The 16,488-nt window shown below is 46.4% G+C and overlaps 1 protein-coding gene across 2 annotated transcripts; it reads right to left on the bottom strand.

Moving 5' to 3' along the window:
* Positions 1-561: 561 nt before the first annotated feature.
* Pnliprp1 (pancreatic lipase-related protein 1) lies at positions 562-16,189 on the bottom strand. 2 transcript variants are annotated; one of them, NM_032081.1, is given in 13 exon segments: positions 562-681; positions 3,476-3,643; positions 4,157-4,265; positions 6,480-6,609; positions 7,603-7,721; positions 9,837-9,956; positions 10,068-10,187; positions 11,352-11,460; positions 12,767-12,901; positions 14,284-14,409; positions 14,772-14,926; positions 15,974-16,022; positions 16,118-16,189. In NM_032081.1, coding segments are annotated over 12 exon segments (1,422 nt in total). In that variant the 5' UTR covers positions 16,118-16,189; the 3' UTR covers positions 562-599.
* Positions 16,190-16,488: the final 299 nt, after the last annotated feature.

The following is a 16,488-nucleotide window of genomic DNA, read 5'->3' as shown; positions in this document are numbered from 1 at the left end:
AGGACCCTAAGCAGCCTTACTTGCAGTCAAGAGGGGCTATGCAAATGAGCTTAAATGAGTCTCTGGAATTCTCAACCAAGGCTACCATAAGTTCCCCCCCCCCCGACCAAAACCAAAACCAAAACCCACTTCTCACCCCTAAAATATCAGGAAATCAGCATCACAGATTCCATGACCCCACCAAGTTAGTAGCTGGGCCAGGAAGGAGTGAGTGGAGTTGAGCTTGGCCCCTGAGTCACCCCTGGTGGGGGCATGAATTCATGGGTGAGTATAGAACCTGCCTGATGTGTGCCTCAGTTTCCCCTGTAAGAAGATACAGTGAGGACAAGAATTTACAGAGTTCCCTGGCCCCTCACCCTTTATTTCTGTGAGTCTACCCCCTCCCCGAGGAAGAGAAAACAGTGTGTGTGGAAGTGACCAGGGGGCAGGGGAAGGTGCTATTTTGTTAGATGCTATGGTGAGAGGCCCACATGTAGGGAAATGCTCATCTGTGTTTTAAATATCCAGTTGTTAAACATCCCTGTGCACGGCCGCGGGCATCTGAGATAGACGGCATTTGGCTAAGTGCAGCTGATGATTTTATTGGTGTCACTAAGAGGTCACACTGTGTCTGAGGTTTCACAAGGCAAGAGAGTGAGCAGAGTGTCTTCTCTCACGGTCTCTTCACTACAGAAGTTGTACCTGTAACGAGATACAAGGGTTTGGCACTGGTGTGCTCTGTTACCCTTAGGAAAGCTTCTGCTCTCTGGGGGTTGAGCAACAGTTGACAGGGATCTGAAGTTCAGAAGCCTGGGAGAGACACACTAAGGCTATGGCTGCAACCACTGAGCTTCTAGGAAGAAGCCCACCCAGCCTAGGGCTGGGCCTGCTATTGCTCTGAGGTGATCAGCCACTGGTCCTGTCAGACACAGACCGAGGCTTCCTAAGGGAACACTCCCTCTTTTTCCATTTTTAACAGATACTGGTGGCCACAGTAGGCTTAGAGACCTTAGTCACTCTTAAGTCTCAGTGGAATGCCATTCCATCAGCTACGATAGACTGAGCTCTCAGTTGCAGGCAAATGCACCAAAAGGTTCTCCGTGTAAAGTACCACCTATGGGTGAGGAGGTCTTATGATTAGCCCTGCCTTGCAGGAGAGGAAACTGAAGCACAGAAAGCTCACCTAAGGTAAAAGTGCAAAATGCAACTGCAAGTCTACCTTATGCCATGATCAGCATCTTCTATTGTAGTATTACCCATCTTATTCTCCATCCCTGCCTGTCTTCCAGGGCCAAAGAGTATGGCTTTCTCCTTGGTCCCCCCACCCCCTTCCAGCTATTCCTGCTTGCTGTTTTCTGATGTCTTCACTTGTATGAGAGGGCTCCTTCTGGTGTTATTGAGACTTCCATGGTAATTATGTGAGAGCTCACAGCAAACAGAAAATGTTTTTGAACATGAAACTAAAGCAGACACAAGTGGCTATCTCTGTGGTTGTGGAAGGACCAAGGAAGGTTTCCTCTGAGGCTCTGTGAGCTCTGACTTTCTGTCCCAACTGTTTTTCCATCAGTGTAGCCCTTGGCAGGGTACTCTGCACCTTGAATAGCCCATTCTCCATGCTCTTGTAAACAACCAAACAGAACTACTTGTCTTTGTCGGCCCCTCCAGCTTTCTCTTCTGAGTGGCTTTGCTAGAACTTTTAACCTGGTAGCCCTGCATTTAGTCTCCACTGCCAGCTCACCTGGCTGCCACTTGCCTGCCCTTATGAGCACCTGCTGTCCTTTCTCTTCCCTCCTGCCCCAGTTTCTCAGTCACTCTGTGGTCTCTGCTGTCCTCCTGGGTCATGTGATCTGCCATGTGTGCCTGAAGTAATGTCCTTGATGCAGGCTCTACCTTTGCTTTTCCTGCTAATTCCCCAGGACAGGTGCTTGATACTATCCTTGACAAAGTCTCATGGCAATGGGTACTGAATGGGAGGGGGTAATACATGCAGGACAAGCTGTATTTCTCTTTGGGCCTCATGTCCCTGGAAGAAATTCTAGTCAGCAGGTTGGAATTCCATTGAGATCAGGTTACATGGGAGAGTGTGCCAAGAGGAGGTTGTGTCACAATATTAACTGTTCTTAATTTTATGATTACTATTAGTGTTATTGAATAGCAAGTGTTCCTGGCAGTCCTCACAACAGTAGAATATCTAACTAATTAACTCCTTGAGTTTGTTCTATTCCTCAAGCTAGTTTGTGACATTTGAAGTGGCTTTTGACTTTCTTCAATTTTAACCACTTGGGACCAGAATCCCGAGAGAGAGAGAGAGAGAGAGAGAGAGAGAGAGAGAGAGAGAGAGAGAGAGAGAGAGTGTTGTAGGTCAGTAAGATGGCCCAGCATGTAATGACACTTGTGGCCAGGCCTGAGGTTGATTCCTCAGAACTCACAAACTAAAAAACTCACTCCAGCAAGTTCTTCTCTGAGTTTTTGGGCACCATGGCATATGCTCATGTGTACACAAATAAATGCATGCTTTTTCCCCAAGACAAGGTTTTTCTGTGTAGCCTTGGCTATCTTGGAACTCGCTCAACACACCATGATGGCCTTAAACTCAGAGTTCTGCCTGCTTCTGCCTCCTGAGTGCTGGGATTAAAGTTGCGTGCCGTCATCACTCGACAATGTATAAAACATTTTAGATATTCTCCCCACAGTGATTAGACAAAGTCACTGTGCTCAGTCACAGGAGAAGTTATCAGACATATACTGTCCATAGGGCCTCAGGGGTAGCCTCCACTAGACCTGTTTGATTTCCAGAAAGTGTGCATCTCTCTTCAAAAACCTCTAGGAGCCCAGTGATATTCTAATGTGATTTTAGGCACACAGTTGCAGGATCCAGGCCTAGGGACACTTCTTAACAGACCTTAGGAACTGACTCTACAGGCAGTATCTTACAATGGAGGCTGAGGGAAGGTTCTCCACTGGCCAGCCTGGGTCTTCTGTGGTACTGAGAGGAAGCTTGGTCCTGCTGATCACCTCACCAGCCTGTTTTCTCACCTTGTGAAATCAGGGGTGATTTCAGAAGTCCATCCATCCAAGGTAACGACCCCTGCATCAACCACAAGCCTCTCTGCCAACCCTCTTCTCATCTGCATCTGAGTTTCCAAGGGGTTGGGTTTGCTGACTCCATTTAACCACCAATCCCAAAGACCACCAGTAGCTGACACTTCCCACCAAGCCACCAGGAATGGATGATGGATGAAGCTTGATTCTGCCTCTCCAGGTCATCTCTCCCCATTCCAGCTGCCCTCTGTTTTACTGAAAGCCCTGTGCCTGATCAGGCAGGAACCAGGGAGCTGCGGATGGGCATGGGATTTGCAAGTGTTGCCCCCTCTGCACTTTGTGTGTCCCATTTCAAATGATTTCTTCTCCCCTTGTCTGTCCTGTGGGGAGGGGATTCCCCTACAGACACCCTCTGCAAACATCATGAGAGGACTCAGCAAAGGAAGATACGTACTCCGTCCGCTCCTCTCCCTTTTGCACAGTGATTTTGGCTGCGCCCACTTTGGGGAAGCTTGGGTTTATCACTTGATTGTTCCAGAGAAACTTGACTTTCTCAATTGTTCCCACGTCGAGCTTGGCATCAAACTCACTGGAATGTGTAGCACCAGGCTTGATAATTCCCCTTGAAATAAAGAAAGAGAAACACTCCTGTCCACTGAGGCATATTGTAAAGTTCACGAAGGACCATGCCCTCCACCCCTTATTAAAATAATGAGTCTCCTTCAAATTCACCCTCTAATCAAAGATGGAGGAATGGAAAATCGGCAATGAGCTGGCGGCAACTCCAACCTATTATTCAGTGTTGCTTTTCCCACTCTCATTAATTTCTCTTTCTTCATAGAAAAAATGATAAACCTCTCTCAAATTACTTTAGTCTTTTTTCTGGAAGCATTGTCTATATAGTCATTTATCTTCTTAACTTAACGTATCTTGTTAGGCTAATCAGTATAGAAGGAATCTGGAACAATAATAGATATTTAAAATATAACCTATTGAGAGAAAGGGACTGTTAGGTTTAAATGAAAATTTATTAGAAGTATAAATTTTTTTTGTGTATGTGTATAAAGAAGTTTCAAGCCCCCTGATGTCTAAAGATGTAAATGCTTGAGTGCTATGTCCACTCCACGGGGATTACCTGAAGATATCATACTGGTGTGTATTGCCCTTACTTCCAAACAGAGCCACTTTGACTTGCCCTGTGACCATTCTTCCAGACAGTATCAAGGAAACACGGTACCTCCAGCCTAGACAAAGCAAGGGAGAAGTCACCTTACTGATAAAGAAATAGGGGTCCTAAACAGAATTATCATCCCCACCCCTTACACGGAGGCCCAGAGTATGAAATATCTTCCCAATCTACACCTTAGATAAGCACCTGATGGTGGCTCCTTTGGACCAGTACAACCCAGTAAGAAGTAATGACTGCCTACAGTTAAGTTCATGATAAATAAAGTGTTTACTCCCTTGTGTTCAATAGCCATGTGGTGGGTTTTAAATTGCCAACTGGACTCAATGGCCTCTGGATCCAACAGGGCTGAGCAAGCCCTTTGCTGGAGAAAGCTCTGCTCCAGAGTGATGGTGCTGTGTATTATGACAAGAAGAGGAGCCAGGGGTCCAGGCCACCCATGGGAGGGTAGCTCAGGGTCAGACCTCCAGTCTGGGTCTGTCCCATCTCTACATCCCTAAGACCCCTGGTGCTCATCTAGTTGTCATCAAACTTATACTAGGGTGCTGTCCCAGGGCCTGTTTGCATGTACAAATACCCATGCGCACATAGGCATTGCACATAGGAACATATACATATACATATACACACAGGTGTGCACATGTGCATCCAGTGTACACACATGTAAACACACAAATTCACTCAGTTATGTACACACGTATAGAAACACATATACCTCTGTCTAAGTCACACTCATCTTTCGCATTCCCTGAGTTGTTGCCCCTGCTGTCTCCCTTCTCAGGGTCAAGTTTTCCATGTTCTCTCTAGTTCAGCAACAACCCACCTGAGCAATGCAGTAGTCCACGAGACTAATGCAGCAGCCCCCCCCAACCAATGTAACAGCCCACAAGACCAATTCTGCAGCCCACCAGACCAATGCATTAGTCCATCCAACCAACGCAGCAGTCCACCAAATCAATGCAACAGCCACCAGACAAATGCTGCCAAGGACTCATAAATTCCAAAGCAGTATCTTGGTCATTCTTCCATCCCCATACCTAGTGGCCCATATCTGTGGCACATAAATAAGTGTTGGGGGTGAGGGGGATAAATACACGGTTTTGAACTATTCCTTTAAAAATATAGGCAAGCATTCCAAATATTGCTACATCACTGAGGGTTGATTAATCAGACCAAAAAAAAAATTATAGGTGTGTGTATCTATAATGATGGGAAGGCTCCAGATCTCCATGGGATCTGACTATCCATCTATTGGTTTGTCAGATCAGAAATATGCCTTAAAAAGGACGAGTCTTCCTAAACATAAATTATACCTCAATACACCTGACTTTCAGAAACTACAGACAGCATTATTTTTATGGAGTCTTCTAATTCATCGTTTCTGTTTTTATTAGGTGACACGTCATGGAATTCGCTAACCTAAGTTGTCACAAACGGTGCAAACATGCCTAATTCAGACCTGGCCTCTTGAATGAGTTCAAGATGATTAGGAGAGGAATCATCCCCTTCTCAGTGAGCACCCCATTCTACATCAGACAGGCACCTGGGGTACATGATAGAGAAAGGGGAATACCTTATGGGAAATACCTCCCTGGCGAAGGACCAGTGCCAAGTATACAGTAGACAGACACAGAGAGACACAGGAATACATAGGAATGTGTGTATGAGAGACAGAGGCAGAGAAAAGAGAGACAGACAGAGAAACAATAGACTGAGAGAGACACACACACACACACAGAGACAGAGGAAGAGAGAGAGACAAAGAGACAGAGAGACTGAGAGAGAGACAGAGATACAAAGACACAGAAACGCAGGAGTACACAGGAGTGTGTATGTGTGAGAGAGAAATACAGAGACAGGGAGACAGAGACAGAGAGACATAGGCAGAGAGAGACAGAGACAGAGAGATAGAGACAGAGAGGCAGAGAGACAGACAGAAAAACAAGAAAGAGACTGAGAGAGAACCTTAATAAGAAAGGGGGCAATGAACTCTAGAAGAGTAAAAGTTTAAGCTCGTTGTTCCCAAAGCTCTGTAAATTGCCTCAAACCCACAAATGACACTGCTGACTTCTCGTTGTTCCAAAGAATGGAAATCAAATGGAAGAAGCTTGGATGTGTTCTATGTCTCAGTGGAGTCATGTATGGAGCACTGAGGGAAGGCATATCCTCCTTTAAGGTAATCTAAACATGTTCAGAAATCTTTAGGTTAGGGACAAGCCTTTCCACATACCAAGTATGACACTCTCTTGACACAGGCAAGTAGTCAACTTACGTGCAAAGTTCTTGGCTTCTCCTGTGTTCAAGAAGAACTTCTGTGGCTCGTCACCTGACTTGCCGGCAAACTTATCGGCATAGTGACCCATCTGTGGGCAGCCTTGATCTGGGCAGGGGAAGCATTTGTTCTGGTAAAGAGAACAGGGGGCTATGAAGCAGGTTTGTCATCTTATGCTCTCTGGGAAAAGATGATGCTCTATTCCCTCAGAGCCCAGTTCCCCCATTGCAATGGGAAAGGAATTAGAGCTCATCACCTCTGAATTCCCTCCATCTCAGCGCAATCCCTAGCTCTGATGTGCAGCGTGTTAGAATTACCAGAGACCTTTAACAGCACTGCCGTCTTGGGCCCAGTTTCCATCTTGGGTTGTGTTTCTCAGGCAGGTGTGTGGTGGTGGTGCCACCTCTCCATACTGATTGTAGCATTTACCAACACTTTTCTTTCTTATTTTCTTAAAGGCAGAATCATATGTTGCCCAGGTTGTATTTGACCTCACTATATAGTAGAGAATGACCTTGAACTTCTTATCCTCCCGCTATTGACACCCTAATGCTGACATCATAGGTCTGGGCCTCAATATCTGGTTTATAAGGTGCGGGGGGATTGAACCAGGGCTTTGTGCATGCCAAGCAAGTATTCTACCAATTGAGCTACAGCTACAGCCCCCAGAGTTTGCCAATTTCGATGGTATAAATATTTTAATCCTGGCCAGCTTTAGGCTGCCAACATGATGTCTCAAGTATGGAGCTAAATGAAGGATGTCCCTACTGGCTCTCATGAGTCAAAAAGGCAGGCAGCAGTATGTCATGGTGTCTGTCTCTTTGCTGTATACAAACCTCTTGACCTGGCCTTAACTACTCTCCATTGCTGATGGAGCGATCAAAGTCCAGACGTATAGCTTTAATATTTGCATAGAGGCCACCCAAGCCCTTTTGAGTGAATAGAAAGTGGCCAGCCTGTGGATCTGTTCTCTGATCATCAAGAATTTTCCTCTCCTAGGTGGCTCATCTGAGAGTGGGTTTTGAGGGGCAGGGTGTGGCATGCAGAGAGAAAGCACTATGGTCTCTATACAGTAGGGCCTCGGTGTGTGATGCCTTTCGCTCATGGTAGAATAATAGCTTACAGACTCAAAGTCCTTGTAGGAAGCACAGGGGTATGCAGCGAACCCATCAGGGTTAAGGATGCTCTCCAAGTAGTACTTGTAGCTTCTCAGGTGGTTACAAGCCACAAAGTCCCGGGTTCCTGGGGAAACAGGGCAAGAGGTCAGTCCAGGCAACTGGAGGCAGGCTGTGACAGGATCTATGCAGGATCTACGCCTCTCTTTCTCCAGTGTAATAGGTCCAGAGTTTAAGTTCAGGTCTTCAGAATTTAAGTTCATAATTCATTCACAATAATGACAATAAGCAAACAAGGCTTTGGGTGTTGGAGATAGTGTTCTGGTTACTTCATTGGCCTTGTCTGATAAACCCCCCTTTTCCTAGGAGGCAGATGTCATAATACCACTTTTGTAAATGTATCCACAATGATTCACAAATTCCAGTTAGCAAAGGGGAGAGCTGTAATGGGCACAAGTTCATCTGGTTCAATACTGTCCTTCCAGCTTCTGTGTCCAGGTACAAGGTTGGAAATCCCCAGAGATACAACCAGATGTGCCTTATTCTTCCAGATGTGACACGGTCAGCATTAGAGCATTGCCATGATGCTCTTATGTACAGGAAGGTAAAAGTAGCTTCCAGTGGCTTCACCTGAGTGTCCCTCCCTCTCCCCCTCAGTGTTCCATGTCCTCACCCAAGCCACCTGACAAATGTCCCAGCAAACCTCTTGACCTGGCCTTAACTACTCTCCATTGCTGATGGAGCGATCAAAGTCCAGACATATAGCTTTAATATTTGCATAGAGGCCACCCAAGCCCTTTTGAGTGAATAGAAAGGACACTTGTAAGGCTCTATCACACCATGAAGGGTTTTAACTTGAATATGGTGCTAGTTGATTATCATGGCTCGAAATGGCTGTTGGATTCTTGATCTCAATAGATAGCATAGGTGCTGTAACGGAAGGAAGGATGCCCTTTAACCCAGGCGTGCTCATCAATGGCAAATGGATAGTCCTCATTCTAGCCTCCCTCATGTGATTGCCCTTTTCACCATAAGTGAGCAGTGACTTACACTATGGAGATGGCTTCACCATGCACACCTCTGAGATACCCTTATTCTAGGGACAGAACAGAAGCTAGCTGTCTAGGATTGAACTGCAATATTGATTCACAGGGGCATTTGCAGGAAAGTTCTCTTGAGACATCCTGTATGATCCCTCTTGCCACTTCCTGTTCTCTGTGAGATGACTACCAGCTGACAGCTGGGGTGGTACAGAGATTTTTGATTCTTTGTTGCTTATGTATTCCAGAACATTCAGAACAATGCTTGAGCGAAACACAGAATCAGTAGATCTGACACATAAGAACTACATAGTTTTTTTCAGAAATAATATGCACAAAGAAACATTGTATATTCTTAAAAGAAAGTACATTTTCATTACTAAGATTTGCTATAGTGCTAAGGAGATGGCCTAGTCAGTAAAATGCTTGCCTTGAAAGTAGGAGGACCTGAGTTTGATGCCCAAAGTCCATGTTAAAAAAGAAGCTAAATGTGGCAGCATTTTGATAGTCCTGGCAGAGTAAAGGTTCCTTATGACATTCTCTAGGATGGTGGGATCTGGTGCCATTAAAAAAGGGTACATAGTATCTAAGGAATGACACAGTAAGTTTTCCACTGCCCCCCACATGCACCCCTACACACACACACACACACACATCCCTACACAAACTACACATACACACACACCTCTACACACACATCTCTACACACACATGCACCCCTACACAGACACACACCCCATACACAACCTATACACACATATACACACAACTATACACAATGCGCCTCTACACACACTGCCCTACATACCCACACATGCACCCCTACACACATTCACCTCTACACACAACCCTACTCACACACACCCCTCCACATGCCCCTACACACACACACACACTATACCCACCTATATACATATGCACCCCCACTCGCACACACCTCTACATACACCCCTACTCACACACTCCCCTACACATACCCCTACACACACAAACACCCACACCCCATACCTACCTATATACACATGCACCCCTACCCACACTCACCTCTACACCCCTACTCACACCCTCCCACACACCCCTACACACACACACACACACACACACACACACACACACACACACACAAACACACGGGTTAGTTATGGCAAGCACTGAGTATCCCAAAGAAGCAACATCCTCCAGAGTGGCCCCCATGGCTTTACCTGACCAGATGCCATCGATGTCTACAATCTGGGACAGAGCATTCTTCTTGCACCCGGGCATGCTCTGTCCTCCGTTGGGGAAGAAGTCAAGGTGCCCTGACATTTGGTTTGTTCCGAAGCCTAAAATATTTGTACCAACAATGAGACAGGGTTTTAGAAGCACAGAGCTCTTAGGGTTAAAGCACTATCACTCTTGCCCACATCTATAGGCCAGAGCACCATAAGGCTCACCCAAGAACGGGATCAAGGGAGCTGCATCTGTGTGAATCACATCAACAAAGTCAGCATCCGAGGGGTCAAGCCGGACCTCTTCAGGAGTGCCCTCGAAGTTTGCTTCTACAGGATCCAGTCCTAGACGGGATGGCAAACATGTCAAACTGTAGATTCATGAGGGTCAGGCTAGGTTATGCAATTACTTGTAGTAGTACAGTGCCGTTGCCTGGGTTTCAAACATGGGGACACAGAGTTTCAGTGCTATTCATTTATAAGGCGCTTTGTGGCAGGAGAGGAGGGCACATGAGCAAAAGAATTCAGATTATGTTTGAGCTAGGATTTCTTTCTACATCAGTTTCTTGCATGTATCTTTCATATTTAACATTTTCATTTTTTCTCTTTTATTTTAGTGAATTAAAAAGAAAGCAGTGTCTTGGGCCTGTCTGGGTTGCCGGGTTCTAAATCTCTGCTAAGCAAGTTTTGGAACAAATTGTGTATAACTTTGCAAAAACCATCAAAGTTTTTTGTGTCTCAGTTTCCCTATTTCATGAATTAAAAACAATGAATTCATTAATTTTATATAGTTGTTAATTAAATAATTCAATATACAATGTGTAGCACAAAGAATGGCATGGAATCATACATAATCTATGTGCTCTCAGGTAAGTATTGCTTCCCTGACTGGGTTTCTTCAGTTCTAAGGATTAGTTGAGGAACACAAGGAGCTTTGCACAGGGTTTAGGGCAATCAGGAACTTAACCTATACTGTCTTAAATCATGGCGCTAATATTCTCATGTAGATATGTTCTGTTGTTCTTGTTATAATGTGAAGGCCTTGCTGTGTTTGAAGGCTGCTTTGACGGTGCTGATTAAAGGGTGTTTTTGGTAAATATGTTGGGTAGAAGCCTTTACCAGTAGAAAGGTGGAAAGCAATTTCCTCTGACTTCAAAAGGAAGGCAAGGAATGGGTAGAGCAGCCCCTGTTCAGTCTACTTGCTCATGTCTGTACTAGCTATCTGCTGCACGCTTGTTTTCCTGCCTGTTCAAAGTGGCTACAGACACCATATCAAGGAAGGATTGCCTCTGGGGAGGACTGACTATGATCACAGCAGAAGTATCACAGAGACATAGCCACCATCTTTCTTGCCAACAGTGATGGCCTATGTGTTTCTTAGAAGCTTCTTAAGATCCTCGTCTAGGTTATACCCATCCCTACCACAGGTGAGGGGTTTGGGATGGCTCTCAGCTGGGCTGCGAACTTGTGACCACTCTGGGGTTGCTGGAATGGGACCTGGGGCCTTACCTGTAATTCTGCCTAGACCTGGAGTCCGACTTCCTGCTTCCCCGGCCACGTGGGCTCCTAGGCTGTGGCCAATGAGGTGGACTTTGGAAGGCGAGTAGCTGTAGTTTTTCTAGAAAGGAGAGATCACATGTGCTGGACATGTTTATACTCTGGGTTCTCCTGCAGTGAACTTTCCCTGCTCTCTGGGACCTCAGAATTGAACTCTAGCTTCTGACAAGAACCTCAGAGCTTTCCCGACTCAACATGTCCCTTACTAGAATCTTCTCAAGCTAAAATCCTGTGGTCTGAAACAGTGCCCCTTTCCTTCAATGTGTTCCCTGGACCTGGTTTATACCATGGTAACCCATCTTCTTTACTACTTGCTCACCAACTATCTGAAGACCCTCTTCAGTAACATTTTCCTGCAGAGACTTCCCAAACATTACCCCACGCCCACATACAAGGTGGACTAACTATCCTCATGTTCCCACATAAAGCCTGCATGCCCTTCCCCCACCTCCAGAACCCTCTAACAGATCACTGATAGCTCTGTGGTCACTGCAAGTCTTCCTTGCCTGCAGCTCCTTGAAGGCCTAGGATCCCATTGACTTCCTTTACCTCCTCACAAGTTATTGCCCCTGTGCTCTAGAAACACAGGACAACCAAGGCAGCCACATGCACTCTTCTGTGATATCCTTCAACAGGCCTCTCATTAATGGGTCTACTCTGCTTCCTGCACAAACCCAAAAGGTTCTGATTTCTGTAGGGGTGCAGAAGTAGTTCATTCTTTGTAGACTTATGACCTCAAAGATGGGAAATAGTGGGACTTTGACCTGGTACAGAAAATGGCCACAAAGGATTCCTGAATTAACACAGAGAAGGAGAGTCTTACAGTATTGGCTAAGATCAAAGACCAAGTTTGGAAGAAGGAACTGAAATGATCATGGAAGGAAGAATTTCCCAGCAAGAGTGGGACTCAGATCATAGGGACCCAGAGTCTTGGGGACCCAGAGTCTTAGGAACCCAGATCACAGGGGACCCAGATCACAGGGACCCAGAGTCTCAAGGACCCAGATCGCAGAGACCTGGAGTTGCAGGCACCCACACTTGTCAATTGCACATCCTGCCCCTGGCTCTGTGTGGCTTTCTTTGCAATACCAGGCTCTGCATCACACAAATGACACTATGTTGTGGAGGCCAGATGCTCTGGGCCCCAAGACAACTCTTCTATTCATCCGCTCTATCTTTTGGCAAGCTAGTTAACCTCCCTGTGCCTCAGTTTCCTCAACTATAAATAGGAGGGGATAATAAAATCCCAGCACTGGGTGTTAGCTGACACCTTCTCCCTTTACCTGTGTGCCACTGAGGTGGTTCTTTCATTACTCCTAAATTCACCTCTGTGCTCCATCCCCCAACCTCCGTGCCGGCCCACTTACCACAAGGATGTCGATCATCTGAGCTACCTGGGCACCCACTACTCGCACATTGTTGGCAGCCTGTGTGTAGGTAGTCTGAGAACCTTTCTTCCAGTCCACACAGATGCAGTTCACCTCCTCCACTTGGAACATGTTCTAGGGTTGGAGAGATACAGTATTGCCGTAGGGCATGGGGGACACCTTTCAGCCAGGGGTCAGAAGGGTCCCTTGTGTCTTGTAGCTGGGGTGCTGAGATGGGCTGGACTCTCTCTCCAGGGGATCCTGAAGTCCAAAAAAGTAAATCTAGCAGCAGAGAACATCTACACCCTAAAGATGGAGGAAAAGCTGGCCCCTCTGATTGTTTTAACTGAATCTGACAAGGTGGATGGGTTGCAGCCTTAAAGGAATCCAGTTGTGACAGGAAATGGCCTCACTGTAGCATCTGGTGGCTGGTGTCTATGTGACCTCATGATTCTGCCCGAGAGGTCCTTTAGGTGACATGCCAGGCTGCTGGGTATTTCTTGAGCTTTGAGGCAGAGAAGGGTCATTTTCTAGTCAAGATGGTGTAAACACTTCATGGATAGGACACTAATGTGGGAGAGATCAGGGAATTAGGGAGCGCATCCTTGTGCTCATCCAGGCCACACATATGACCAGTTGGCACCGATATCTTAGATTCCCATCTAACATTTTGACAATAGTGCTAACAGTCAGATGTCTGAGTTTCTGAGGTCCTGTTCCTCGAGATTTCCATTCTCAAAGCAAGCCTGGGAAATCTCCAGACCTTGGAAAGTTTGGGACTGTAGCTAGATTAACGAGATGTTTATAAAAGACAGGTCAAGGGGGTGACAGGCGCCAAGGGACAAATTGTAATTTTTATTGTCAAAATTATCACTGTTATTTCTACATGTGTAGAAGGCAGGTGGCTGCATGATTTCTGAGACAAATAGAATCTGTATATATAATAAGAAAGGAGGATACCATCTTTTACATGTGTGTAGACTAAGCATGTACAGCCATGCATGTCTCTATGTCAGTTTCCCATGTGCACATGTGTATAGGTTTGTGTCCTCCCATGGCTGTCTCATTACTGGTGTCCTGCTCCCTACTGGGCCTCTTCAAAGTCACCATGTCAACCTTAGTCCTTTGTATCTTCAATAAGTGGTCACAGACACATGCCTCTGACTCATAGGAATGTGGAGAAGATTTGGATAAATGAAACTCCACAATCCCTCAGTTGCAGAAATACAAACACTCCTGCCAAAATTTGAGAGTGCGCCTTAACCACAGCTAAACAGGACGCACAGCCATGGGGGAGGGGAGAGTTCCCATAGCAAATTCCTGCTTCGGGCTGCAAATTCGGATTAGAAACTAGAGAGGAATTGGGGTTTGGTGAAGAGAAGCATTTGAGCTGCCAGATCTTTTGCTTTCAAGCTTACGTAGTGTGGCTGTGTGAGGTGTGACAGGTCAGTAGGACAGGGCTGTGTAGATCAGAGGCGTGAGTGGGGCTGAGTGATTGGATGAGAGGTGTTCCTTACCTTGCACATGTCAACCACCCAGTTTTCCTCTCCTTTGTCTATGAAGCCATGGATGATAAACCGAGTCTTCCTGGCAACTTGAAAATTGGAGGCCCCAATGGTCAATGGGTCAGAAAGCTGGAGAGTCTGTGACAAGCAGGAAGGGTTTAGGTTTTTGCCTACTTGTCCCCTGAGCCTATCTGTTCCCATCTCCATCCTCGCCTTTCCCACTGTATTGGCCTTTCAAGGCTGAGCACAAAGTCACCTCAGGAGGCCACCCTGACCTTTCCACTCCTGATGCCCTACCTCCACTGGGTCTGGGATGGGGGCTTACAAGTTATCATTCCTGTGGAATCGTTGGACAGAAAGCCCATGTCCAGATGAGGGCTAAAGAGTTAGCAGGAACTACACAGCTGTGAACCAGTCACTCACCCATAAGGTGGGGCAGGGCGTGGGAAACAGGTACAAAGATAAGGGGTGTCCCCAGAGTTCATGAAGAGAAGTCTTACCTGAAAAGCAGTTGGGTTCTCATTGGTGTACAGCAGGAAGCGAGTGTTGATCTTCTCAGGGCTCCATGGGAGAAGTTTGAGGGGCCTGATAGCTGTCCCTGCCCAGGGCTCAGCGTCAGAAAAGCATCCAAGGTTATCATAGCAAACCTCTTTTCCTGGGGAGAGAGAATGTGGATAGGCTCAAGAAGAAGCTATTGTGGCTGAGCTCCCAAGTTCCTGACTGGGGGGCTTGATGGGAACCCAAGTGTTCCAAGGTCTCTCACTCTCTACAGATTGTCTGGCTGGTTGTTCCAATCTCTGAAGGGGGAAGCTTCTCCGATGATGGCCGTGCAAGGCATGCTAACCCAGAAGCTATTTCAAACTCATAGACACTTGCAAATGAAAATCTAGTTTCTTCCAAGAAAGTCTCACTGAGGAAACCACTCCTAGGGTAGGCGCCGTGCCCAGCAGTAGGAGTTCACCATAAAACGAACTCAAGAGCATCTTCAGAGTGTCTTTGTCTGACGATGAATTTGTTTTTAACAGTACAGGTCCTTGCATATATGTTATGGCTTCCAGTTTGGGGGTTTTATGGGATCCCTGTGTGTGTGAACATGTTTGTCTCTGCATCTACATGTGGTTTTGCACCTTTTAGTTGGTTCTTTTTCTTGTTTGGAACTTTGGTCATATTCAGATTTGTTTGCTTTTTGATTTATTTTTATTGTATTATCATCATTTAGAACCCGATTTGTTTTCTAACAAGAGACAGAAAAGGGGTGGATTAGGATGGAAGGGGAGATGGGGATGAGTTGGGAGGAGTGGGAGAAAGAGAAAACTGCAATCAGAACATATTGCATGGGGAAAGTCTATTCTCAATAAAAGAGAAAAAAACCTAAAACACCCCAAATCCCTTCCCAAACTCTTCCAGCATATTTGCAGAGCAGCCCCAACCCCAGAGGTCCATGTTAATGCAGCAAAAGTCCACCTGTCACTTCTAGACATTCTAGAATTTTTCCTTAAAAATTCAGGCTCCAAGCTCCTGCAGGCATAGGACCCATCCCCCTCAGTCGCCCAGTCTATCCTCCCAGGCTGTTGCATCACCTTTCCCAGAACCGTGGGAAAGTCTGGGCACCTGCAAGCTTTGTCTGGGCCAGAGCTTTCTCCAGCCCTAGAGAGGGTCGGAGCACACATCGACAACCGTGGGGCACTGTGGTGTTGCTTACCCTGAGCTGCTCCCAGTAGGAAAAGAGAGACTGTCCAGAGGGTCAGCATCTACAACAAAGTCAATGATATCAGACATACTCAGCCTGGGTTGGAGCAAAGTCTTGGGGGTGAGGTTGGGGGGGTGCAGGACTTGTTTGCCTCACCTCTGCTTTTTCAGCTGATGGAGATGCAGATCCTAAGGTGACTGGTGTGGTCACAGGAGCCAGGTGCTTGTTCTCCTGGGACCCACCAGGACCTTTTTATGCTCCAGCCTTATCGTTTGGACCGTAGTTCAAGCAAACAGTGAGTGAGGAGAGCTGGGGCTATGGGAACTCTATCTATCCTTTAATCTCCCCTTAGATCTGTCCTTCAACCTGCGTGTGTATTTACACACGACAAGCTCGGGATGGCAGGCAGATCTTCCCACAAGCCTGGGAAGATGAAAACATGCTTGAACGGAAGATGCAGAAGAACCTTAGCTTCTCCTTGTGGTGCCTGTGAGAATCCTTAGGAGCCAAGTGGGCTCTGTTTCTCT

The sequence above is a fragment of the Rattus norvegicus genome, chromosome 1, assembly GCF_036323735.1.
Source record: "Rattus norvegicus strain BN/NHsdMcwi chromosome 1, GRCr8, whole genome shotgun sequence".
Classification (NCBI taxonomy): domain Eukaryota; kingdom Metazoa; phylum Chordata; class Mammalia; order Rodentia; family Muridae; genus Rattus; species Rattus norvegicus.
This window is presented reverse-complemented; position numbering and strand designations above follow the sequence as displayed.